At 46.5% G+C, this 27,980-nt stretch overlaps 1 protein-coding gene across 2 annotated transcripts in view; it reads left to right on the plus strand.

Annotated features, from left to right (window-relative positions):
• Positions 1 to 347: 347 nt before the first annotated feature.
• The window catches only part of LOC140722753 (uncharacterized), a 499,534-nt gene continuing 471,901 nt past the window's right edge, over positions 348 to 27,980 (plus strand). For both annotated transcript variants that reach the window (XM_073037439.1, XM_073037440.1), the window contains exons 1-5: positions 348 to 436; positions 759 to 835; positions 2,558 to 2,722; positions 14,910 to 15,005; positions 15,857 to 15,952. In XM_073037439.1, coding sequence (XP_072893540.1) covers positions 393 to 436; positions 759 to 835; positions 2,558 to 2,722; positions 14,910 to 15,005; positions 15,857 to 15,952 — 478 coding nt within the window. In that variant the 5' untranslated portion in view covers positions 348 to 392. The remainder of the gene's footprint in view (positions 437 to 758; positions 836 to 2,557; positions 2,723 to 14,909; positions 15,006 to 15,856; positions 15,953 to 27,980) is intronic.

The following is a 27,980-nucleotide window of genomic DNA, read 5'->3' on the forward strand; positions in this document are numbered from 1 at the left end:
CACACTCCCATGCCATGGAAATACATTGCTGCTCCTTCCGTGTCACTGGGTCAAAACCCCAGAACTCAGGAACATCATTGTGGGTGCCCCACACATCAAGGATCACAGTACCACCACCACCACTTTCTCAAGAGCAACTCTAGTGGGGCAGTTAAACAGTAAATAATAAATATATTGTTACCCAGGGCTTTCTGAGGGTGGAAATGTAGATGGGGGTTGTGGTTGGCAGAGAAAGAGGATGGAGAACGTGAGCTGTACATTAACACTGAACATCGTTCTGTCCCTCAGTCACAGACTCCGCACTCGGTGATCCGTGTGTAACCCACACCATCCTGGATCAGCCCTGGAGGAGCACGGATTGTTCCCACACAGAGTGCACTGGTGGACAATGGATGAGTGATGGGAATCTTACAGTGGGATGGTACAGATTTAACAGGTAAAGTGAGGAGATAATCACTGAGAAACTGGACACAGAAGGGGAATGTAAACAGGGGAACAAGGGGTGTGTGATTGGGAAATGCAGGGAGACTGGGATCATCAGTGACTACACTGAGGTGGGGAGTAAATACAGGGAAGGGGAGATCCCACATTGTCAGGGTAGAGACAAGGGGGAGGTACCACAGAGAAGGAATTCCCAGGATTCGGGGTTTTCTATTGACCAGAGACAGGGTACGGACAGGGTGAGTGTAATTTCCAATGTCTCTCTGAGTGAATAAACTCCCTCAGATCAGAGACTGACTCTCTGATTGTTGTTTCAGTTCTGGAGGATGGAAGATTCCCGAGACGGTCGTTCCACAGGGTCGCTGTTCCGGAGAGACCCCAGGCTGGTTAAATGGTAAGGACAGAGTTTACTTCAGTCATCGGTCATTTTTGATGAGAGTCAAATTTACAACACAGATCTCTTCAGAGGTCTGTGAACATTGACACAGGATCTCTGCACAGGATCCTAGCATGGACACTGAACCCCATCTCACTGAGAGGTCTCCCCACAGTCACTCAGACCGCTCTACGGTCCTGTATCGTCATGGAGTCCGGTGGAGGAGTGACAACTTCCTGGAGTTGGGTTACAGAACTGATCTGCCCACTGACCCCATTCTGGTTATGACCCGGAGGAGTTTCAACAACCCCAGACTCATTTCAGTGTTGGGGCAATCTCCAGGGAGTTGGAGAAGTCTGCAGACATCATCGTTCTCCAATTAGTGGGATAAATTAATGGTTGCTATGGTAACATAGTGGTTAGCGCGTCACTATTACAGCTCGGGGCATCAGAGTTCAGAGTTCAATTCCAGTGTCATCTGTAAGGAGTCTCTGTCCGTCCTCCCCATGGAATGCATGGGTTTTCGCCGGGTTCTCCGGTTTCCTCCCACTGTCCAAAAATGTACTGGGTAGGTAAATGGGTCATTGTTAATTGCCCCATAGTTAGGTTAGGGCTAAATGGGGTTATTGAGGATTGCTGAGTTGGTGTGCCTGAAAGGCCAGAAGCCCCAACTCCATACAGTTCAAATGTGGAGAAAATGTACGGAAACAGGAATAATCCTGGAAACTTCAGTGTGGAACGAGCTGCCTGAGCAAGTGGTGGATGCCATTTTGATTTCAATGTTTAGGTGAAGTTTGGTTGGTACATGGATGGGAGAGATGGACGGCTGTGGTCCGGGTGCAGGTTGATGGGACAAGGCAGTTTAAATGGTTAGCATGGACTAGATGGGCTGAAGGGCCTGTTTCTGTGCTGTAGCTTTCTGTGACTCTCTGACCAGTCAGTCTCACGTCAGTGGTAGTGAAGGCAGTGGAGAGGATTCTTATGGATGGGACTTATGAGCATTGGGAAGACTGTGGGTGAATGAGGGATGGTCAGCATCTCTTTCTGCAGGGCAGGTCATGACTTCTGGACTCGCTTTGAGTTTGTTGAGGAGTTGACGGAGGTGGTTGATGAAGGTAGAGCTGTGGATGTTGTCTTCATGGATTTTAGACCAGATGTTAGCAGAATTAGGCCATTCAGCCCATTGAGTCTGCAACACCATTCCATCATGGCTGATTTACTATCCCTCCAGTTCTATTCTCATGCCTAACCTTTGACACCATCACAAGTCAAAATACCCCTCAACATCCGCTTTACATTTATTATAGACGTGACCTCCACAGCCATTTCTGGCAATGAATTGTACAGGTGTCGCCATCCTCTGGCTGAAGAATTTCATCCTCATCTCTGTTCTAAGTGGAGGTTCTTGTGTTCTGAGGCTGTGCCCTCTGGTCCCAGACTCCCCCACTATAGGAAACATCCTCTCTATGTCCACTCTATCCAGGCCTTTCAATATTCGATAGGTCTCAGTGAGATCCCCCAGACGTTTGACAAAGTCCCTCATTGGAGGCTCATTCAGAAGATGAAGGTGCTGCTGCGGGGAGGGTGGGGTGGAGAGGGAGAGGGCAGCAGCTCAGTGCTGACTGAGGCCGGACCGGACCGTGGGTTGTAAACCACTGATTTACAGTGGGTCCTGATTCACATTCCCCGCTGTACTGTGGGACCGGGTACATTTTACAGTGTTTATAAATCTCATTCCAGGTTCCCATCCCAACGTGGGAGAGGGGGAGGTGACCAGGACCGTCTGTTTCACCTGGGATAAAAACATCTGTTACCAGAGACGGGAGATCAGGGTGAAAAACTGCTCCGGTTACTTTGTGTATTGGCTGTGTCCAACACCCCCGAGTTACGCTGTGTACTGTACAGGTAGGTCACCGTTCCCCAGTGACACAGCGGTGTGGTAGTTGTGGGGAAATTCTGGGACGTCCTGAGTCACCAACACACACCACGGGCTGAGTTTTCCAGTCGGCTGCCCTGCCCGTGGTCTGTGATGACCTTTCCCGTATCCCCCTTCACACCGGGGTCAGAATGAAACTGCCCAGTCTGACCTGTGACAGAGATCATAGAACACAGAACAGTACAGCACAGCACAGGCCCTTCGGCCCACAGTGCTGTGCAGACCTACTCTGAGATCAATCTAAACCTTCCCTCCTACATAACCCTCCATGTTTCTGTCATCCATGTGTCTATGAGTTTGTTAAATACCCCTAATGTATCTGTCTGTCCACACACCCACCCCCCTCTGTGTAAAGAACTTTACCTCTGACATCCACCCTATACTTTCCTCCAGTCACTTTAAAATTACACCCCCTGGTATTAGCCACTTCCTCCCTGGGAAAAAGTCTGGCTGTCCACTTGATCTATTCCTCTTACCATCTTGTACGCCTCCATCAAGTCCTCTCTCATTCTGCTTCACTCCAAAGAGAAAAGCCCTCACTCACTCAACCTCTCCCCAGAAGACCTGCTCTGTAATCCAGACATCATCCTGGTAAATCTATTCTGCACTGCCTCTAAAGCTTCCACATCCTTCCTACAATGAGGTAACCTGAGGTCCCCCCCCCCCCCCCACCGGGCTGGCCAGTCACACATAGGGACCATGCGAAGATTGTAAGGGGGAGAAGGGAGGGGCCATTGAGGAGAAGGGAGGTGTAGGATGGGAATGACTGGGGTGAAGTGTGAAGTGGTGAGGAAGGCGAGTGGTGGGGAGAAAAAAGGAAAGTGAGGAGGAGGGAGGAGGACAATAGAGGAAGTTTGTAGGTGTGGTACGAGATGGGGACTGGAGGGAAGAGGGGTGCTGAGAGGGGGCTGTAGACAGTTATGGGAGTGGTGGAGGGAGAGACAATGGATGCTGGACTGTCCACAGCTCAGGAATTGGTGGGGGGATCATCGAAGGGAATGCTGATCCCCGTGGTCAGTCCCAGAATTTCATCCCAACTCCGAATGACGTGAGTCACCCGTAGTGATGAAGGTTTTGGAGGAGAATCAGTGGTAGGAGAGAGGGACAATGTTTTGGTGATTTTCTTTCTCCCACATCTCTGTTCCTTTATCGGAGACTTGGAGACTTCTCGTAGGGAACAGGTCAAAGGGTCATCGAATGGAGGGGCCACCCAGGAACCGCCCTCTGTTCCATCGGGAGACACATCCTCAGGTCGAAAAGCATGTGACTGGAAGAGGTGGGTGGGTGGGGGGTTCATTCCACACCTTTGTGGTGTACAGGCTCTCGTGAGCTGATTCAGTGGTTATCTGTGTTTCTCAGTGGGATGTGAACGACGGAGTCCGTTCTATCCCCACTGACAATCTCAGGAATACATGAGTTCTCTGGAAAGGGTGATTCACTCATCCGGAATGACCTGCCTTGGATGGAGGCCGGTCTGGAAGAAGATAAGGACATAAGAAATAGGCGCAGGAGTCGGCCATCTGGCCCATCGAGCCTGCCCCGTCATTCAATAAAATCATGGCTGATCTGTCTGTAAACTCAACTCCATCTACCTGCGTTTTTCCCATAACCCTTAATTCCCCCACGAAGTAAAAATCTATCTAACTGTATCTTAAATATATTTAGTGAAGAAGCCTCAACTGCTTCCCTGGGCAGAGAATTCCACAGGTTCACCACTCTTTGGGGAAAAACAGTTTCTCCTCATCTCCGTCCTAAATCTTCTCCCCTGAATCTTGTGGCAATATCCTCTAGTTCTATTCTCACCTACCAATGGAAACAACTTTCCTACTTCTATCTTAATTATCCCTTTGAAAATTTTGTATGTTTCTATCAGATCCCCTCTCATTCTTCTGAATTCCAGAGAGTAAAATCCCAGGTGACTCAATCTCTCCTCATAGGTTAACCCCTTCATCCCTGGAATCAACCTGGTGAACCTCCACTGCACTGCCTCCAAAGCCAGTATATCCTTCCTCCAGTATGGAGACTAGAACTGCACACAGCATTCCGGGTGCGGCCTCACCAGTACCCTGTACAGTTGCAGCATGACCTCCCTGCTCTTGAATTCAATCCCTCTGGGAAAGAAGGTCAACGTTCCGTTTGCCTTCTTAATAACCTGTTATACCTGCAAGCCAGCCTCCTGCGATTAATCAAAAAGCACTCCCAAGTCCCTCTGCACAACAGCATACACCATTTAAATTGATAGATAGATAGATAGATAGATAGATAGATACTTTATTCATCCCCATGGGGAAATTCAACTTTTTTCCAATGTCCCATACACTTGTTGTAGCAAAACTAATTACATACAATACTTAACTCAGTAAAAAATATGATATGCATCTAAATCACTATCTCAAAAAGCATTAATAATAGCTTTTAAAAAGTTCTTAAGTCCTGGCGGTTGAATTGTAAAGCCTAATGGCATTGGGGAGTATTGACCTCTTCATCCTGTCTGAGGAGCATTGCATCGATAGTAACCTGTCGCTGAAACTGCTTCTCAGTCTCTGGATGGTGCTATGTAGAGGATGTTCAGAGTTATCCATAATTGACCGTAGCCTACTCAGCGCCCTTCGCTCAGCTACCGATGTTAAACTCTCCAGTACTTTGCCCACAACAGAGCCCGCCTTCCTTACCAGCTTATTAAGATGTGAGGCGTCCCTCTTCTTAATGCTTCCTCCCCAACACGCCACCACAAAGAAGAGGGCGCTCTCCACAACTGACCTATAGAACATCTTCAGCATCTCACTACAGACATTGAATGACGCCAACCTTCTTAGGAAGTACAGTCGACTCTGTGCCTTCCTGCACAAGGCATCTGTGTTGGCAGTCCAGTCTAGCTTCTCGTCTAACTGTACTCCCAGATAATTGTAGGTCTTAACCTGCTCCACACATTCTCCATTAATGATCACTGGCTCCATATGAGGCCTAGATCTCCTAAAGTCCACCACCATCTCCTTGGTCTTGGTGATATTGAGACGCAGGTAGTTTGAGTTGCACCATATCACAAAGTCCTGTATCAGTTTCCTATACTCCTCCTCCTGTCCATTCCTGACACACCCCACTATGGCCGTGTCATCAGCGAACTTCTGCACATGGCAGGACTCCGAGTTATATTGGAAGTCTGATGTGTACAGGGTGAACAGGACCGGAGAGAGTACGGTTCCCTGCGGCGCCCCTGTGCTGCTGACCACCGTGTCAGACCTACAGTCTCCCAACCGCACATACTGAGGTCTATCTGTCAAGTAGTCCACTATCCAATCCACCATGTGAGAGTCTACTCCCATCTCCGTTAGTTTGTGCCTTAAGATCTTGGGCTGGATGGTGTTAAAGGCACTAGAGAAGTCAAGGAATGTAATCCTCACAGCACAACTGACCCCATCTAGGTGAGAGAGTGATTTGTGCAGCAAATACGTGTTAGCATCCTCCACTCCCACCTTCTCCTTATACGCAAACTGAAGAGGATCCTGGGCGTGCCTGGTTTGTGGCCTCAGATTCTGTATTATCAGCCGCTCCATGGTCTTCATCACGTGCGACGTCAAGGCAACAGGTCTGAAGTCATTCAACTCCTTTGGTTGTGGTTTCTTCGGTACCGGGACAATACAGGATGTTTTCCACTGTCTGGGTACTCTTCTCTGCTCCAGGCTCATGTTGAAGATGCGCTGTAGTGGTTCTCCCAGCTCAGTCGCACAGGCCCTCAGTAATCGTGGGGAAACTCCATCCGGTCCAGCCGCCTTGCTGGTACAGATCTTCCTCAGTTGACCTTCCACCTGTGCAGCCGTAATCCTGGGCGTGGGCAAGGTCTCCTATGAGTGGCTATTTTCCTGTGAGGGAAGTAAGCCTGGTGTGGATCTCTGTGGTGAGGATGAGATTGAGCTGTCGAACCTGTTGAAGAAGTTGTTCAGCTGGTTCGCTTTCTCCACATCTCCTCATCTCCACATCTGCTCTTCTATTATTCCTTCCAAAGTGGATGATCTCGCATTTACCAAGGTAGCATTCCATCTGCCAGACCTTGGCCCACTCACTTAACCTATCTATATCCCTCTGCAGACTCTCCACAGCCTCTGTACAATTTGCTTTTCCACTCAGTTTAGTGTCATCAGCAAATTTTGCTACGCTACACTCAGTCCCCTCTTCGAAATCATCAATGTAAATGGTAAACAGCTGCAGGCCCAGCACTGACCACTGCGACACCCCACTCACCACAGACTGCCAACTGGAGAAACACACAGTTATACCAACTCTCTGCCTTCTATTGGTTAACCAATCCACTATCCATGCCAATACACTTCCTCCAACTCCATGCATCCATATTCTCATAAGTCTTTTGTGCAGCACCTTATCAAACGTCTTCTGGAAATCCAAGTACACAACTTCCACCTGTTCCCCTTTATCCACTGCACTCATTATGTCCTCAAAGAATTGCAGTAAGTTTGTCAAACAGGACCTGCCCTTTCTGAATCCATGCTGCGTCTGTCAAATGGAACCCCTCCTTTCTAAATGTTTTGCTCTTTCTTCCTTAATGACAGCTTCAAGCATTTTCCCGACTACAGATGTTAAGCTAACTGGCCTATAGTTGCCCGTCATTTACCTACATCCTTTTTTAAAAAGTGGCATGGAATTTGCTGTCTTTCAGTCCGCCGGGACCTGCCCAGAGTCTAGACAGTTTTGGTAAGTGATTACCAACATGTCTACTAATACCTCCGCCAATTCCCTCAGCACCCTGGGATGCATCCCATTAGAACCAGGGGACTTATCAACCTTCAGGCCCTCTAGTTTTCTCATCACTATCTCTTTAGTAACAGTGATATTATCTCCCATTTCGTCCATAACATAATTCTTTGGCATATTTGATGTGTCCTCCACCATGAAGACCAACACAAAATTGTCGTTCGATACCTCAGTCATTTCCTTATCACCCAATATCAATTTCCCCTTCTCGTCTTCCAAGGGACCTACGTTCACTTTAGCCACCCTCATCCATTTTATATATTTATGAAAACTTTTGCTATCTGTTTTTAAATTTCATGTTAATTCACTTTGATACTCTATCTTTCCTTTCCTTATTTCTCGATCAGTTGTTCGTTGTTGCTTTTTAAAGTTTTCCAATCCTCCAGTCTCCCACTACACTTTGTGACTTCGTACAAATGAGCTTTTAATATGATACTATTTTTTATTTCCTTAGTTATCCAAGACTGGCTGTCCCCACACTTCCTGTCCTTAATTTTGATTGGAATATACTTTTGTTGAGCACTGTGAAAAATCTCTTTGAAAGTATTCCACTGTTCCTCAACTGTCCTACCAAATAGCCTTTGCTCCCAATCCGCATTAACCAACTCCTCCCTCATCCCATCATAGTCTCCCTTGTTCAAGCATAACACACCAGTTTTAGATCTATTTCATCCTTCATGCGAAATTTAATCATACTATGATCACTCTTTCCAAGAGGATCCCTGACTACAAGATCGTTAATCTTACCTGTCTCATTGCACAGGACTAGATCTAAGATAGCATTTTCCCTTGTAGTTCACTAACATGCTTCTCAAGAAAGCCATCATGGATGCATTCTATGAAACCCTCCTCAAGATTTCCATGACCAATCTGATTCACCCAATCTAAAGTTAAAATTCCCCAAGAAATGTGGAGACAGCTGTGTGCAAATGAGTGGAGGCCTGTGACTAGTGGTGTGCCACAGGGATCAGCGCCTTGCTCCATTGCTATTTGTCATCTATATCAATGATCTGGATGATTATGTGGTAAATTGGATCATCAAATTTGCTGATGATACAAAGTTTGGAGGTGTAGTGGACAGTGAGGAAGGTTTTCAAAGCTTGCAGAGGGATTTAGACCAGCGGGAAAAATGGGCTGAAAAATGGCAGATGGAGTTTAATACAAACAAATGTGAGGTATTACTGTTTGGAAGGACAAACCAAGGTAGAACATACAAGGTAAATGGTAGGGCACTGAGGAATGCAGTAGAACAGAGGGATCTGGGAATACAGATACAAAATTCCCTAAAATTGGTGTCACAGATAGATAGGGTAGTAACGAGAGCTTTTGGTACAATGGCCTTTATAAATCAAAGTATTGCCTATAAGACAAACACGAGGAAATCTGCAGATGCTGGAAATTCAAGCAACACACACAAAATGCTGGTGAAACACAGCAGGCCAGGCAGCATGGTGAGGTTGTATAAGGCATTGATGAGGCTGAATTTGGAGTATTGTGTGCAGTTTTGGTCACCAAATTACAGGAAGGATATTAATAAGGTTGAAAGAGTGCAGAGAAGGTTTACAAGGATGTTGCCGGGACTTGAGAAACTGAGTTACAGAGAAAGGTTGAATAGGTTAGGATTTTATTCCCTGGAGCGTAGAAGGATGAGGGGAGACTTGATAGAGGTATATAAAATTATGATGGGTATAGATAGAGTGAATGCAAGCAGGCTTTTTCCACTGAGGCCAGGGGAGGATAAAAACAGAGGACACGGGTTAAGGGTGAAGGTGGAAAAGTTTAAAGAGAACATGGGGGGGGGGGGTGTTTCTTCACACAGAGAGTGGTGGGAGTGTGGAATGAGCTGCCAAATGAAGTGGGAAATGTGGGCTCACTTTTAACATTTAAGAAAAACTTGGACAGGTGCATGGATGAGAGGTGTATGGAGGGATATGGTCCGGGTGCAGGTCAGTGGGACGAGGCAAAAAAATGGTTCGGCAAAGCCAAGAAGGGCCAAAAGGCCTGTTTCTGTGCTGTAATGTTCTATGGCTCAGTGACAGAGCAGGGGGGCTGAGACCTGGTGCTCAGGGGTGGGGGAAATGAAGTGTCCGGTGGGTGAGGTTTGGAGTAACGTTCAGGCAGGATATTTTCACTATTTGTTTAATTGTTACCACCGCTGTCTGTAAGGAGATTGTACATTCTCCCTGTGACTGTGTCGGTTTCCTCCCACATTACAGAGACGTCTGGGTTAGTAGGTTAATTGGTCACATGGGTGGTGGGGCTCGTGGGGCCGGTTACTGTGCTGAATCTGTAAATAACTGATGGCCCAGTCCATCACGGATAAAGCCCTCCCCATCACTGAGCATATCGACATGGATTCGGAATGAGAAGGCAGCGGGAGAGCACCTAAGGATTTCCAGTGAGAAGACATATCGAGTTCTCGGGGGAAGAGAGAGGCCAGCCTGTGCAGGCAGGTGACGTCAGCCAGTTGAGCGCGAACAGTTTATAAAGAAGGCAGCCATACCCAGCGGGCAGCGGAGTGAAAGGGCTTTGGCTCAACGGACTTCGGCGGTAATGTGACGAGACGAGGCAGTTGTTAATTGCTAAAGGAGGTAGTATGTGTGAGGCCAGTTTTCTGTGGTCGGTGTCAGCTGTGGGAGTTCCTGGAGACTCCCAGCATCCCGGACGGCCACATTTGCACCTGGTACATTGAGATGCAACTCCTAAGGGACTGTGTTAGGGAACTGGAGCTGCAGCTCGATGACCTTCGTCTGGTCAGGGAGAGTGAGGAGGTGATAGGGAGGAGTTACAGACAGGTGGTCACTCCGGGGCCACGGGGAACAGAGAAATGGGTCACAGTTAGGAGAGGGAAGGGGAAGAGTCAGGTACTAGAGAGTAGCCCTGTGGCTGTACCCCTTGACAATAAGTACTCCTGTTTGAGTACTGTTGTGGGCGGACAGCCTACCTGGGGGAAGCAACAGTGGCCATGCCTCTGGCACAGAGTCCGGGCCTGTGGCTCAGATGGGTAGGGAAAAGAAGAGGAAGGCAGCAGTGATAGGGGACTCTATAGTCAGGGGGTCTGACAGGCGATTCTGTGGACACAGGAAAGAAACTCGGATGGTAGTTTGCCTCCCAGGTGTCAGGGTCCGGGATGTTTCTGATCGTGTCCAAGATATCCTGCGGTGGGAGGGAGAACAGCCAGAGGTCGTGGTACATATAGTACCAATGACATAGGGAGGTCCTGAAAGAAGGCTACAGGGAGTTAGGAAGGAAGTTGAAAAGCAGGACCTCAAAGGTGGTAATCTCCGGATTACTGCCTGTGCCACGCGACAGTGAATATAGGAATAGAATGAGGTGGAGGATAAATGCGTGGCTGAAGGAATGGAGCAGGGTGCAGGGATTCGGATTTCTGGATCATTGGGACCTCTTTTGGGGAGGGTGTGACCTGTACAAAAAGGACGGGTTGCACTTGAATCCCGGGGGACCAATATCCTGGCAGGTAGGTTTGTTAGAGCTGTTGGGGAGGGTTTAAACTAGTTTGGCTGGGGGTGGGAATCAGAATGTGAGCGCAGGGATTAAGGTAGAAGGACATGGGCATGTTGCTGAGAGTTCTGAGTTGATGAGGAAGGATAGACAGGGGACAGAACATAATTGTAGCCAGTTAAAGGGGTTGAAATGTGTCTATTTCAATGCTAGGAGTATTAGGAACAAGGAGGATGAACTTAGAGCATGGATTAGTACGTGGAATTACAATGTTGTGGCCATTACTGAAACTTGGTTGGATGAAGGGCAGGATTGGATGATGAAGGGCCCGGGGTTCAGGTGTTTTAAAAAGAATAGGATGGGGGGGGGGGGGTAGAAAAGGTGGGGGAGTGGCTTTGCTGGTCAGGGATAGTATCACAGCTATAGAAAGGGAGGATGCTGCAGAAGGAGCGTGCACGGAGTCAGTCTGGGTGGAAGTCAGAAATAGGAAGGGATCAATCACTGTGCTGGGAGTAGTCTATAGGCCCCCAAAGAGCCCTTGGGACACCGAGGAGCAGATAAGCAGGTAGATTTTATAATGGTGCAGGATATACAGGGTAGTAGTTATGAGTGATTTCAACTTCCCTCATATTGACTGGCACCTCCTGAGTGCAAGGGGGATAGATGGGGCTGAATTTGTCAGGTGTGTTCAAGAAGGATTCCTGACACAGTATGTGGACCGGCCAACGAGAGGAGAGGCTATACTGGATCTAGTTCTGGGTAATGAACCTGGTCAGGTGACAGACCTCTTGGTGGGGGAGCATTTTGGTGAGAGTGACCACAACTCCCTAAGATTCAGCAAAGCTATGAAAAGGGATAAAATCAGACAAAATGTTAAAGTGCTTGACTGGGGAAGGGCTAAAATTGAAGGGATGAGGCAGGAACTAGCAAGAGTAAATTGGAAACAGATGTTCAAAGGGGAAAGCACAGAAGTAATGTGGGAGAAGTTTAGGCACCACTTGAGCTGGGTTCAGGATAGGTTTGTCCCACTGAGGCAAGGAAAAAATGGTAGGAAAAGGGAACCGTGGCTGACGAAACATGTGAGGCAACTCGTCAAGAGGAAAAAGGAAGCATATGTTAGATATAAGAAGCAGGAAGTAGGAGGGGCTTATGTGAAATATAGTGTAGCCAGGAAGGAGCTAAAGAAAGGACTTAGGAGAGCTCGAACGGGGCATGAGAAGGCCTTGGTATGTAGGATTAAGGAGAACCCCAAGGCATTCTATGTGTATGTGAAGAATAGGAGGATGACGAGAATGTAGGTGAGACTGCTAAAGGATAAAGAGGGCAACATGTGCCTGGAGGCGGAGGAGGTTGGGGAGGTCCTAAATGAATACTTTGCTTCAGTATTCACAAATGAAAATGATCTCGATCAGGATGAGGTCAAAGTAGAGCAGGCCTGTGTGCTGGACAATGTGGAGATTAAGGAAGAAGACGTGCTGGATCTCCTTAAAAGCATTAAGATTGATAAATCCCCAGGGCCGGATATGATACACCCCAGGGTGTTGTGGGAATTGAGAGAAGAGATCACAGGAGCATTAGCTATGATCTTTGAATCCTCTTTGGCTACAGGGGAAGTGCCGGAGGACTGGAGAATGGCAAATGTAGTTCCCTTGTTTAAAAAAGGTAATAGGGAGAAACCTGGGAACGATAGACCGGTGAGTTTTACGTCGGTGGTCTGCAAATTATTGGAAAGGATTCTTAAGGATAGGATCTACGAGCATTTAGAGAAGTACAGTCTACTCATGGATAGTCAACATGGCGTTGTGAAGGGAAGATCGTGCCTCACGAGCCTGATTGAGTTTTTGAAGAAGTAGCAAAAGAAATTGATGAGGGTAGGGCAGTAGATGTGGTCTACATGGACTTTAGCAAAGCATTTGACAAGGTCCCTCATGAAAGACTCATCCAGAAAGTCATGAGGCATGGGATAAGTGGAACCTTGGCTATTTGGATAAAAAATTGGCTTAAAGGAAGAAAGCAGAGGGTAGTTGTGGAAGGAAAGTATTCTGTCTGGAGGTCGGTGACTAGTGGAGTGCGGCAGGGATCTGTCCTGGGACCCCTGCTATTTGTGATTTCTATAAATGACCTGGATGTAGAGGCGGAAGGATAGGTGAGTAAGTTTGTGGATGACACGAAGATTGGAGGAGTTGTGGATGCAGCTGTAGGTTGTTGAAGGTTACAAGAGGATATGGACAGGCTGCAGAGTTGGGCAGAGAAATGGCAGATGGAGTTCAATCTGGACAAGTGTGAGGTGATGCATTTTGGAAGGACAAACCAGAAGACTGAGTACAGGATTAATGGTCAGTTACTTAAGAGTGTGGATGAACAAAGGGACCTTGGGGTTCAAATCCATACATCCCTCAAGGTCGCTGCACAGGTTGATAGGGTAGTTTAGAAGGCCTATGGGATGCTAGGCTTCATTAACAGGTGGATTGAGTTCAAGAGTAGAAGAGCTCATGTTGCAAATCTACAAATCTCTGGTGAGACCGCACTTAGAGTTTTGTGTTCAAATCTGGTCACCTCATTATAGGAAGGATGTGAAAGCTATGGAAAGGGTACAGAGGAGATTTACCAGGATGTTGTCTGGTTTGGAGAACAAGTCGTATGAAGCAAGGTTAGCAGAGCTGGGACTTTTCTCTTTGGAATGTAGAAGAATGAGAGGGGACTTGATAGAGGTCTACAACATTATGAGAGGCATAGATAGGGTGGATAGTCAGTCCCTGTTTCCCAGGGCACCAATAGCAAACACTAGAGGGCATAGGTACAAAATTAAGGGAGGGAAGTTTAGGAGAGACATCAGGGGTAAGTTTTTTTACACAAAGAGTTGTGAGTGCCTGGAATGACTTGCCAGAGATGGTGGTGGAGGCGCGGATAACTTCACTCACCTCACGCCGGTCAGGAGTCCGATGGTTGTGGGGTGATAAATGTTCCTGAAGCTGGTGGTGTGGGATGTCCTGCTAGGAATATTACCACTGATCAGGGTGAATATAACTAGAGGACATCGATTTATAGTCAGTGGTCAGAGATTCAGGATCAGAATCAGGTTTATTATCACTAATGTATCTTGTGAAATTTGTTGCTTCTTTGGCAAAAGTACAGAGCAAGACATAAAAATATTCCTGTACATTCCAATCAAAAATAAAATAAATGAATCGTGCAGAAAGTGGAATAGTGAGGTCATGTTCATGAGTTCATGGATCGTTCAGAAATCTGACGGTGGAGCGGAAGAAATTGTTCCTTCAGGGTCTTGTACCTCCTCTCTGATGTTGGTAATGAAAGGATGGTGACAGTCTTTAATGGTGGACTCCACTGGAGGTTGGAGAGAGTGGGGTGGGAGGAATGAACAGAGAGGAGTGGAGTGACTGAGTGACACAGGAGGGAGGGGAGGAGTGATGGAGGTGGGAGGGGAGGATGGTCACAGAGAGGAAGGGAGGAATGACAGTGAGGAGTTACACGGTGACTGATGAGACATAGAAACGACCAGAGAGGGATTTGAGTAATTCAGTACATGGACAGAAGGAAATGGGTGAAAACACACAGGAGAGAGGGATGGAGAGACGTGGGATGCTGGAGTGGGAGGAATGAGGCGAGTGATGAGTGTGTCAGGAGAGTCGGGCAATGAGAGTGACGCTCCAACTGGAGGGAAGGAAGGAGAGATTGAAAAGAGAGTGATGCAGACAGAGTGAATGCCGAAAGAGGGAGATGTGAGGAGAGGGATTTGAGAGACAAGGGTAGAGGGATTAAAAAGCAAAGGAGAGGGGAGTGTGTGTATTTCAGAGGACAGAATTTACCTGGACTTGAGCCTCCTGTTCCTGCCATTGAGTTCCTTCCTGATTGAATGTAAAACTTGTTTACTACTTTACCCTTCCTTTGTATTTTTTCTTATTGCAGAACCTCTGTCGGACTCAACTCAGGAACGCCAGGGATCGGTGACTGGAGAGCCTGGTCCAGGGTTGACCACCAGCCCAGCAGGGTCTCTGAGCTCAGGTATTTGTGATGGGGTTTGTGAGGGTCAATGAATAGAACGATCTTTCCCTCCTTTAGTCCTCGATATTCATCTGGACTTTGTCGGAGAGACGTGTCCAGTCACAGACATTTTGGGAGGGAGAGGTGGTGAATAGTGACTAAATGGTTTTGGTTTCTTTTCAAATCAGAGATCTCTTTGTCAAATTCTTGTTCCGTTGGCTACCCATTTTAATTCTACTTACCATTCCATTCTGATATGACTGTCCATGGCCTCTTCTGACTTGATGAGATCACCCCCAGGCTTGAAGAGCAACACCTCATAGTCTGTCAGGGTCTCCACCAACCTGATGGCATGAATATCGATTTCTCTTACATCCAGTAAATTCTTCTCCCTCCCACTTCCCTCTTTTCCCACTCCCATTCTGGCTCTCCTCTCAGCCCTTCCCCTCTCCTCATCTGCCCATCTCCTCCATCTGGACCCCCTCCTCCATCTATTTAATCCATCATCCACTGTCCTGTTTCGTTGGATTTCTCCTTCTTCATTCCTTTACCTCTTCCACATATCACCTCCCAGCTTCTCACATCATCCTGCTCACATTCCCAGACATCTTCTCACAGCCTGGCTTCACCAATCACCTGCCAGCTTGTACACTCTCGGCCTTCATATTCAGATTTCTGCCCGCTTCCCTTCCAGTCCCGAAGAAGTAACTTGGCCCAAAACCTCGACTGTTTATTCTCCTCCAGAGATGCTGATGGACCTTCAGCATTTTCTCTGCATTGTTCCGGAAAAATGCTCGCCTGTACAACTGCTTGACCCTGTTGTGATGTTTAAGGGTCTGCCAATCTCCTGTGTCTCTGTTACTTTGTTCCAGACTTGGAGGCTTCCACATTGGACCAGTCTACAGGATTGTCTACTGGAGAACACACCCAGGAACTGTCCTCTGTCCCAGCGGGAGACACATCCTCAGGTACCAAGTCTCATGTCCGTCTGTGTTCATTCAGTTCCTGTCACTCTGTGAGGTTGAACCTCCCATGGACCAGTTCACCTACTGGATGCACAGTGCATTGTGGGTAGGGGTGTGAATGATGGAGTCAGTGATTCCTCTCTCCTGTCTGTTGGGTTGGGTTTGGTAAGTCATGAAGGATGAGGCTCTGTTGGGGGTTGGAGAGAGTGGGGTGGGAGGAATGAACAGGGATGGGTGGAGAGACTGAAAGTGACACAGGAGGATAGTCACAAGGAGAGAGGAATGTGTGTATTTCAGAGGACAGATTTGACCTCGACTTGAGCCTCCGATTCCTGCCATTGAATTCCTTTCTGCTCTAACATAAAACTTGTTTACTACTTTACCCTCCATCAGGAAGGAGATACTGACAACAGAGTGAGTGTGGAGAGAGGGAGATCTGAGGAGCGGGATTTGAGAGACAATGGTGGAGGTGTTAAAGAGCAAAGGAGAGGGGATTGTGTGTATCTCCGAGGACAGATTTGACCTGAAGCCTCCCATTCCTGCTGCTGAGTTCCTTCCTGATCTGACATAAAACTTCATTGCTAATTTAACCTTCTTTTTTTATATCTTCTTATTACAGATTCCCATTCAGGCACAACTTGGCAACCACAGGGATCAACAACCAGAGAACCTATGCGAGATTTATCCTCCACCCCAGCAGGCTCTTCAAGCTCAGAAGCAGATTCCCAGTCAGGTACAACTCAGGAAACTCTAGTATCAGTGATCGGATAACCGAGTCTGGGTTTGACCACCACCCCAGCAGGGTCTGAAAATGCAGGTATGCATGGTGGGGTCATTGAAGGGAACGATCTTTCACTCCTTCAGTCCTCAATATTCATCTGGGCTTTGATTGAGAGTAGTGACTGGTCACAGACATTCACGAGGGAGAGTTGCTGAACAGGGACTGGATGGTTTTGGTATCGCTTCAGATCAGAGACATCCTTTCCAAATTGTTGTGCCAGTGGCTACCTATTTCAATTCAACTTCCCAATCCCATTCCCACGTGTCTGTCCAAGGCCTCTACCAATGACATGATGAGGCCAAACTCAGATTGCAGGGGCAACACCTCATATTGTATCTGGGTATCCTCCAAACTGACAACATGAACATTGATTTCTCTAACTTCTTTTTCCATTCCCTCTCTGCTCCCCCGTGCTTTACCTCTTCCACATATCACCTCCCAGTTTCTTAAATCACACCCTCCCTCACCCACCTGGCTTCACCTATCACCTGCCAGCTGTATTCCTCCCCACCTCTTTATTCTGGCTTCTTCCCCCTTACTTTCCAGTGTTGATGAAGGGTCTCAGCCCAAAATATTCACTGTTTATTCCCCTCCAGAGATTCAGCCTGACCTGTTGAGTTCTTCCAGCATTTTGTGTGTGTTGCTCTGGATTTTCAGCATCTGCCGAATCTCTCATCTTTATGAATGATTGTCCCTGTTTAATCTCTGCCACTCTCCCATGTCTCTGTTACTTTGTTCCAGACCTGGAGGCTTCCACAATGGATCAGCCCGATGGATCATCTACAGGACAACCCACCCCATCACCATCCTCTGTCTCAGCAGGAGAGAGATCCTCAGGTATCAGATCTTGGGTCCATCGGAGTCCCTCAGTCTCTCGCTCTGTGATGTCAAACTTCTCATAGACCAATTAGCTGTTGGATGTGCGACATAATGGGCTGTATTTAGTTGTCTTATTCTCCTGTCTGTGTGAAATTTCTGCTATGTCCAACATTACTCCCGGTTGGTGTGCATTGTTGTGGTGATGAATAAGCCTCTTTGTCTGAGTTGGTCGATGGGGCTGGGTAAGATGGGTTGTCAGGGAGAGGACGAGGACAGAAACTTGGGGGATTTATTGGGAGAGGGATTTGCTGGGAAAATGTTTACCAACCTTTGAAATGATGGAGATCTAGTTTGGAATTCGAGGGGTGTGCCTACTGACTGACATTGGGAACGATGAAGTTTGTGGATCATGGAATATGGGTGTAGCTCTAGAGAATGAGGGGATAAGATTTGTTAAATCATGAGGAGTAAAGATAGGGTACATACAAGCAGGCTGCTTCCACTGAGGTTGTGGGAGACCAGAACTAGTGGTCACAGGTGAAAGGTGAAATGATTAAGGGGAACATGAGAGAGAACGTCTTCACCCTGAGGGTGGTGCGAGTGTGGAACAAGCTGCTGACTGATGTGGTGGATGTGGGTTTGATTTCAACATCAAAGAGAAGTTTGGATGAATACATGGATGGGAGGGGAATGGACGGCTCTGTTCTGAGGGCAGGTTGATGGGACGATGCAGAATACTAGTTCAGCATGGAACAGATGGGCCAAAGGGCTTGTTTCTATGCTGTAGTTCTCTATGACTGAGTGGATAGTGGTGATTCAGATTGGAGAGATAGAGGATATGAGGGGAAGAGGAGAGAGTAGGAATGGGGGTGTCACTGAAAGAAGATGAGGTGGGGATGGGAGAGAGGTCTGGTGTGTGTGACGAAGAGAGAGGATGGGAGGGAAGAGGAGGGAACAGGGATGGGGGGTCCCTGAAGGAGGACTGGGGATGGGAGAGAGGTCTGGGGTGTGTGACGAAGAGAGAGAATGGGAGCGGAAGAGGAGTTGAATTAGAGTCAGAATCAGGTTTAATATCACCGGTATGTTGTTGTTGTTTTTTGACATGTAAAACATTGAGGTATTCTTCATGGGTTCCTTGTCCATTCAGAAATTGATGGCAGAGGAGAGACTATTCCTGAAGCGTTGAGTCTATGTCTCCAGTCTCCAGTTACTCCTCCCTGATAATAACACTGAGAAGAGGGCATGTCCTGGGAGTTGTGGTCCGTAATGATGGATGCTGCCTTTTTGAAGCTGTTGCAACACCACTCCACCAGCTCCTTGCTCCTGTCCGCCTCATCACCATCTGAAATTCTGCCAACAGCCGTTGTGTCATCAGCAAATATATAAATGGCATTTGAGTTGTGCCTCGTCACACAGTCGGGGGTGTAGGGAGAGTAGGGCTGTGGGCTAATCACGTACCATTGAGGTGTGCCAGTGTTGGTTGTCAGTGAGCCACCCCAGCAGCTTCTGTGAGCTCAGGGACTGATATCCAGTTGGACAGGACTTGGGGACCTCAGGGATCATTAACAGAGGCCCTGGTCCCGGTTTGACCACAAGAGCACGTCAAAGGAGCAGAAGTAGGCCATTCGGCCCGTTGAGTCTGCTCCGCCACTCCACCATGAGCTAAACTATTCTCCCATCTAGTTCCAATTTCCGGCTTCTTTCCCATATCCCTCGATACCCTGACTAATTAGAAACCCATCAATCTCCTCCTTAAACACCCTCAATTCTGGTTTGACACCATTCCAACATGGTCTGTGAACTCAGATCCCCATTTCAACACAGCTTGGGAAGCCCAGGAATGAGTGATGGGAGAACATGATCACAACTCCAAACAAAACTGAACAAGAAGCACAGTAAAAGTCCTTTATGTAATTATATAATCATGTAAAACCTGCCTCTTAAAGTAGAGGGGAGAGGAGTCAGAGTGGGGGAGTGCGCACGCAGGGGGGGAGGGGAGGAGGGTGCGTGGGGGAGGGCTGGGTGTGGAGGGGAGAGAGCGAGAGAGAGAGATACACATATACACACAGAGATACAGTAATACACACAAAATACTGGAGGAAGTCAGCAGGCCAGGCAGCGTCTATGGAAAAGTGTACAGTTTCATGCCGAGACCCTTCATCAGTCCTCCAGTGTTTCCTGCTCAGTTCCTCCGGCTTTTTGTGTGTGTTGCTTGGATTTCTAGCATCTGCAGATTTTCTCTTGTTTGTGATCACAGAGTAGCACCCAGCAGAATTAGACCCAACAGCTTTTCATATCCATGTTGACTGACTAGTATTTACAATACTAATATCATTTTACCAGAACTTGGACTTCTATGCACTTACAAATTAATGGCTCAGTGAGATATTTCTTGTTTTACTCCGCCCTCACTAATTTCTCACGTAGTGCATTTCACAATCCAACCACCCTCTGAGGAAATGTGTCAAATCTCCTCCGACTGTTTTACACCTCGCCTCAACCCTCTGCTCTGCAGCTTTCCATACCTTTGATATGAGGATAAATCTGCGCTCTCTGCCCATATAGCCCGTGGTCAGAGAGGCCCTGGGGTCAGTGGCAACGGGTGTTCAATGCTCCTCTGGCCAATATTCCTGTCCGGAAGTTCAGTATTGAGTGGGAATAACCTCAGCTGATTCGTCGTGAAGTCCCAGTGCCCGACAGCATCGATGGGCATCCAACAGATGACTTTCAAATGACCTCATGCTGTAAATGTATATAGACTTTATTTTAAATATATCTAACCTGAACGTTTAGGAATAGCTAGTTAATCAGTTGTTGAAACAAGACAATGCCAATAACGTTCATGTTTAATTCATATGTCAACTTTGACATGAAATTAAAATTGACTGTGATTTCCAGACACACATTGGCTGAGAGAGGATTGGACCCCAAGGTGGGTGAACTTGGTTACATACAAAATTCTTTGTTTGTAGAGCCGTATGACGTGGAAACCAGGTTCGACCCATTAAGCTGATTCTAGTCGTAATTCTCCACTCATCTGACGTTAATCCCATTTTAAATTATCTCTACATCCTCATCAACAGCTCCCACGACAACCCATATTCCAGCAATTATGAACACTAAGTTAATTTAGGGTGAGAATATGGTGGAAGCTTTACAGAGGGGCAGAACAGTTTTTTCCAGCATGCTGTCCGGGTGAGTAAACATGTTTCATGAGAATAGACTGAGCGAACCAGGTTTTTTTTTTTCACTTTTGGAATAAAGAGACATGAGAGGAGTCTCGATAGTTTATTGTTTCACTTTGGACTGAAGGGACATAAGAGGAAACTCGATAGTTTATTGTTTCACTCTGGACTGAAGGGACATGAGAGGAGACTCGATAGTTTATTGTTTCACTTTGGACTGAAGGGACATGAGAGGAGACTGAATAGTTTATTGTTTCACTTTGGACTGAAGGGACATGAGAGGAGACTCGATAGTTTATTGTTTCACTTTGGTCAGAAGGGATATGAGAGGAGACTCGATAGTTTATTGTTTCACTCTGGACTGAAGGGACATAAGAGACTCGTTAGTTTATTGTTTCACTTTGGACTGAAGGGACATGAGAGGAGACTCGATAGTTTATTGTTTCACTCTGGACTGAAGGGACCTGAGAGGAGACTGATAGTTTATTGTTTCACTCTGGACTGAAGGGACCTGAGAGGAGACTGATAGTTTATTGTTTCACTCTGGACTGAAGGGAGACTCGATAGATGTTTGGAAAATGATAAGAGAACGATCGGGCGCAAATGACTAATACGAGGGGATCATAATATTAAGGTGATTAAGGTATGGGGGTGGGGCATGTCAAATAAAAGTATTTTCCAAAGAGCGTGTGATAGCTGAGCCAGACGTAGTAGCGATATTGAAGAAGCTGTTAGGTAGACAGATGGATGTAGAAAAAATGGACTATATAGGGGACAATGGTTATATTGATAATAGAGCAGGTGAAAAAGAAAGCACGACATCGGGGTCTGAATTAATGAATTGTGGTGTAGTGTCCTGTTCCATATTTTAATTCTCCAAACACAAGGGTCTGGTGGTGGTGGGTTTGGGTGTAGAATCCAGAAGACACCCACCGGTCACAGAGAGAAAGCGAAAATCCCCTACCTACAGCACTGGAGGGCAGGGTGGACCCAGATTTCTGGATTAATGTGGTAATAACTGAACATGTTGCGCCAGTTTTTTCGCCTTTTCGTAGAACCGGCTGTTAATGTCAGTAGCTTTTGGCACGTGATCATGGCCGTAACAACTTTGCATCGTTTATGTGATTTACAATGACGTTTGTTCATGCCCCTTGTATTCTGACTAGCTTGCACATAGTTTCGTTTACATACGATGCAATGAGAGGATTTTCATACACACCACGTTTTCCAATGTGTAACAACCTAAATGAACCACAGAGGCTTTAATATGTCTTAAAACGTGCAATAGGGGCGATCTTTGTGCTCATATTTCATAAGAGAGGTGCGGAAGGAATCGCAAATTGCAATCATGTGGTCGTAACACGCGGTGATTTTTTAGGAAACGGGTCTGCATTCCGAAAGCACGTTCTCAGTATATCAGTTCTGATGGCTCATTCCGTGCCCTTGTTCGCCATTTCAGGAACAGACGTCCGGACGATCTACTCGACAGCAGGCGGGGTGGGAGCCGGCCTTGTCATTCTGATTGTCGTCCTGTGGACAACTGCAGTGTGCCGGTATGTGTGATTTGTAACACGGGAGAGGGAGTGTCCAATGCCAACCAGCTTTGGTTAATAATCCAACTTTCGTTCATTAACCACTCGAAGGAAAATCTGACCATCTGTCTTAAAGTAGCAATAGATTGGAATTTAGAAGGACAATTTCAGAGTCTGATTTAAGACACGTGGGATTGAACAAGGAATTCTACACGTTGTTTCACTTAATTCAATGTTTCCTTGTGTTTTCACTCTGTAAACTTTTAAAGTTTTTTTTTGTTTGTTTGTTTTTAAACGACCACGCTCTGTGATTATGCTCACCCGTTTTGAACGTGGCCAAACACTAAAGGCTGTACAATAAATAACCCTCACGTTTACTTGTGCGGCGACGTCATTAGGCGGCTCCACTCGAACTGTTCTGAACGAGAATGCCGAGGATAAACCATAAGGGACACAGTTGTTGAAATTTTGTTCCTCGTCGCGGTGCCACTTCAAATCATGTCTATGGTTTATAACCAATCTGTAACCCATCTCTGTTTGGTGCTTTAGGAAGCAACGACGAAAAGCTGCTGCTGTTCCCGAGCTTTCTGTCGTCTACAGTACTGTGACGCCTTCAATAAATTTCGTGGTAAGCAGCGACAAACTGGAGTGACATTTTCATGTAACGTGGCTTGCTTTTATTCAGCCGGTGATACTGCACAGGCAAGAGAGTCGTTGCAAATAGCGTTGTGGGACCGTGCTGTCGCCTGTATTGGGGCGTTGGACACTGAAGGAATGGAAAATCTCTGCTTTCATGTTTTGTTGGTCTTTTCTTTGATCCTGGTTTGATATTTGCTAAAAACCCTTTCTCTTTTTCGGTGCCTTGAAAAGAATTGAATCAGCGGCTAGGTTTAGTGTCTCAGCAGTTTGGGAAAGTAGTAACCTGCAATCAGTCAGGGGTCATAATCTATCCGCGTAAAGTTTACACGGTCCCCTCGTTGTATTACCCGTGCGTGTCCCACCCCAACACCCACCCCCAATGTCAAAGGTCACGATGCAACCAATTGTTGGAGATCGGCGACAAAAATGTATCAACATGGAGAGACGAAAGAGAGGTTGAGGTGTATGGATTTGCAGAAAAGGCAGAGGGGATACGGCTGATCTGCTGTGAAGAGTAAATGAGCGGCGGCTGGTGGGATAATCTAAAATTCAACATGTTTATCTTACTGTCTATCTAAAATATAATGGAACTCCCATCCAGAATTGAAAACATTTTCATCCGGATTTCACTTGTGTCCATTCTTCACTCCCAAGCCAAAAATAAGCTTTGTCTTTTAAGTGCAATACAAATATTTTCTATTGCAGGGCGTCGCCCAGGAATCGCATGGCGTTGGCGACTCGCAGCCGATTCAAAGAAACAAGATCGTCTATGCTGATATCAACTTCCAGAAATGAAATGAACAGCAACTGCTTTGGACTAAAGTATCGCATCGGTGAGAATGTAGCCCGTGGAACATCAAACGGTAGAGCAAAGGAGCCCTTCCTTCACCATGATCCACCAAACTGACGAAGTTAATGACGCCTGATCTCTTCTGTCCTGTCATTGGTCAGAACCACCGTCTCTCATTTGCATATCTAACAGCATTCCTAGCGTCTGTGTCATATTTATTCCACTGTCGAGTATCCAGACACCCACCACTCTCTGTGTAAAAACACCCGACCCGCACATCTCCATTTTTGCATTAAAAGTGTTTCCTTTCGCCTCAGACATTTCCACCATGGGGAAAAGATGCCGGTTTTCAGTCGATGCCTCTCGTGATTCTATAAAGGTTTATCTGTCACATCTGCCCTTAGTCTCCGAAGCTGTAGAGCAGGGGTGTCAAACTCAAATACACAGTGGGCCAAAATTTAAAAATCGGTACAAGTCGAGGGCCGGACTGGTTCAGCGTTTATTGCACAACTTATTGAAATGAATTTATTACACATATTAACCTGGAACTAACAAAGCTTAGGTTATTGCCTACAAAAGCAACATTGAACATTAAATAAATAAAAAATCAGTTGCATTTATTTCTTATGGCTTTATCTGCAGCTTTTCCGGAGTAATTTCTAATGAAAACATTTTTCCACAGGCCAACACTATGTGATTCACACTAGTCTGAGCCAGATACTTGGCATCTCATCTTGGATGAAAGTTCATCAATGTTTGGAGTCAGGCTCTGAGCTGAGGAAATCCTCAGAATTGAGTGAAGGTGTTCATCAGAAAGACGACTCCTGTGTGATGCTTTGTTTATCTTCATCAAAGAGAACAGTTGTTCACACAGATATGTGCTGCCAAACATAGAGAGCATTTGAGCAGCTTGGGTACGCAGCTGGGGCATTGTGTCGGGAATGAAAGGTAGAAACTGTGCAGCGCCCACCGAGTCATACTTTGCCTTGAGTGTGTCACTACACTGGAGTTCAATCAGCTCCATTTGTATGTTGGTTGGTGGGTTTTCCACGTCAGCTGCAAATGGATTACTGAGCAGTTCAAACCTGCTTTTTTGGGCTTCAAAGTCGGCAAATCGCCGTGTGAAGTCGGCACCAAGTATGCTAAGTTTTTCAGCAAACTTTGCACGTGGGAACACTGCGGTAGAAACCTGCTCTTTCATAGTTTGGCAACACGGAAAATGGCTCAAGTTTTCTTGCTGCATCTGCGTCTCCCACAGGCGCAGCTTGGTTTTAAAAGCCCTCACTGCAGCGTACATGTCTGTGATCACACGACCCCGCCCCTGAAGCTGCAGGTTGAGCGCATTGAGATGGCTCGTGATGTCACACAGAAACGCCATTTCACAAAGCTACTTTTTATCCCGGAGCTCTGTTGTGTCTTTCCCTTTGCTTTCCATGAACTGACAGATCTCCTCACGCAACTCGAAACATCTTTTCAGCACTTTTCCTTGGCTTAACCATCGCACCTCTGTGTGATAGGGCAAATCATTATATTCTGAACCCAACTCCTCCAGAAACGACTTGAACTCGCGGTGATTCAAACCTTTGGCTCTTATGAAGTTAACTGCTCGTGTTATGGTGCTCATTATATGTTCCATTTTCAAGGCTTTGCCACACAACGATTCCTGGTGTATGATGCAGTGATGAGCTGTCAGCTCACCTTCGCCGTTTTCCTCCCGCATCTTCTCCCGGATCCTGCCCACCAATCCACTCTCTTGACCGCACATCGCGGGCGCTCCATCTGTCGTCAGTCCCACAAGTTTATCCCAAGGCAGCCTCATTATAGAGTAAGGCAAGCCCGAGCAATGCACTGGCAGTGCATTGTGGGATTTGTAGTATTAGTGGTGCATGCAATATACCGGCGGGCCAGCTCTAATAGAAAAAAAATTTATTCATTAATGATATTCAGGAAATAAACCAGGGAAACCGAATAAACACTAAAAACCCTGAAAACCTGGTACCTGAATAAACTCAGCATTAGCCATATCATACACCATAGGTTCTTCGATTACTGGGGCCAGCTTTAATAGTAATTAGATATTATCTCGCGGGCCAAAGATAATTCCACCGCGGGCCGGATTTGGCCCGCGGGCCTTGAGTTTGACATATATGCTGTAGAGGAAACAACCCAAGTTTGAACAACCTCTCTTTAATTCCCTTATCCTCTAATCCAGGTAGCAGTCTGTTAAACCTGTTCTACACCTGTCCAGCGCCTCCACGACATTTAATGAGGGAAGAAGAATTCTACACTGTGCTTCAACTGAGGCCGAACCAGCGATTTATGGAGCTGCACACGGTTTATCGCCTCTTCTACCTAAAGACCCGACCAGTGACGGCAATTACCCTGTTTGCCTTCTTTACTGCCCAAGCTACCTTTTATGGAGATATGGTTCCATCGTCCCTCTGTGCAGCGACGCTGTTAATCGCAAGTTCATTAACTGTGTCCCTCCCCTTTACTCTTAACCTCCCAACGCACAACACCCCACATGTGCCTGAATGAACTTCCATTTCCTCATATCTACAACAGATATACAGTGTATGCCGCGCTGTTATTCGGCAAAGCACTACGCTCTCCATTAAGGCATGAATCTTTGCATCATTATCAACATCACTCCACCAAGCTTCACCCAAGCCCCATGCAGAATGTATAGAGACAGCAATCCGGGTCCCTGAGGGACACCGCTCGGTAAAGATCGAGTCAGAGTAAGATCTAACGACCACTACACTCTGTCTTCAATAGGAAAGGCAATTCTGTATCCAAACACCGGAGTCACCCTGCTTCCTATAAGTCAGCAAGGCTGATCCTGAAATCGCCCAGCACTAGAAGACCCACGAGTTTTAAAAACTGTGTTCAGTTACAAACATGTTATTTGAAGCAAATTTGTGGAGACAACATTTTGAGTAAAATATACTTATAGCATGTTCTCTATCAAAGTGGGAAACATAACTGCATTATAAGAGAGCCCCAATCTTACATCCTGAGATCCCTGTTGAATTCTGATCTTTGGTGGAGTTTGTGTGTGGGGTTCCAAAATTCCCCATGTGAACGGAGGTGAAGTGGGATCGCCGGATATTCCACTTTCCTGTCATGTTCCTAATGTGCACCTGATGGTTCAATAGAAATTAGGCCTTTTATTTCCAATAAAAAGCGAATTAAAAGATCATGGATGCAGAATTCCTGCAAAATGACTGACGGACAGTGAGGCTTTTACAGTTGTAAAGTGTTGCTTTATGTCAAAGACTTGTCAATCTTTTCAGATGCATGGATCGACAACGAAAGACCATTGCTGAAGAGATATAATTGAACACTCGAAAATATGCCAAAATACACGGCAAAATTTACCATATTATCATACGTCCACACGGTGTTCTGCATTCATTCAGCGAAAGAACAAAGTGTAGTAGAATGTTTGCAGCCCATTCAGAAGGAATATTGCCTGTTAGTAAGGATACAGTCTGATAGGGCAAGACTCATTCATGGGAGTTAGTAGATAGAAGTGTCATTGGGCGATCATTCTGCGGATATTAACCACAACCCACCAGGTTTCAAAGCAGTTGTGGTAAATGTGTTTGAATTGGACCAAGTCTAGTTTAAATATCATTCGACAACACCCATGAAACGTTGACCGGGAGCTTAATGAGAACTTGCATTTCCCTGAGGGTGAATCTGATCAACGAGATCACAGGGACCCTCAAGTAGAGTGAAATTGTGAGAGTGCAGAGACAACGTGTTTCCCTGAGGGTGAATCTGATCAATGGGATCACGGTGACCCTCAAGGAAAGAGATATCTTGGGCTCGATGACAGATAAATGGAGGCAGAGGTTAGTTATGGTGTGTGGAACCATGAAGAGGGAGAGGGTATTAAAAACAGGGGAGGAATCACGGCTGCAAAATGTCACTGACAGGTAGAACTAAGGACAGTCCGATACATTTTATGGATATAGAGCAAGAGCTCAGGGGATCCCAGTGATGTTTGAATTTCCCAACTAACAGAACTGTGATACATCGATTGGGAAATCTGTAGCATAACCAGACCAAGCTCCGGGATGATGCTACAGGTGTCGTAGCGTCGATTAAACATCGAATAATCCTGAGAACGAATCTGTATCGATTAGCTTTGTGGTGATCAACTTTCCGGCAGCTTGACATAATGTTCCTTTGATATTCCTTAACGTCCTTGGCATCCCCACTCCATTCCTGGGAATAGGGAGTTAATCTCCATCGGGTATAAGGACACGGGTTCATC

The sequence above is a fragment of the Hemitrygon akajei genome, unplaced genomic scaffold (genome assembly GCF_048418815.1).
Source record: "Hemitrygon akajei unplaced genomic scaffold, sHemAka1.3 Scf000088, whole genome shotgun sequence".
Classification (NCBI taxonomy): Eukaryota; Metazoa; Chordata; class Chondrichthyes; order Myliobatiformes; family Dasyatidae; genus Hemitrygon; species Hemitrygon akajei.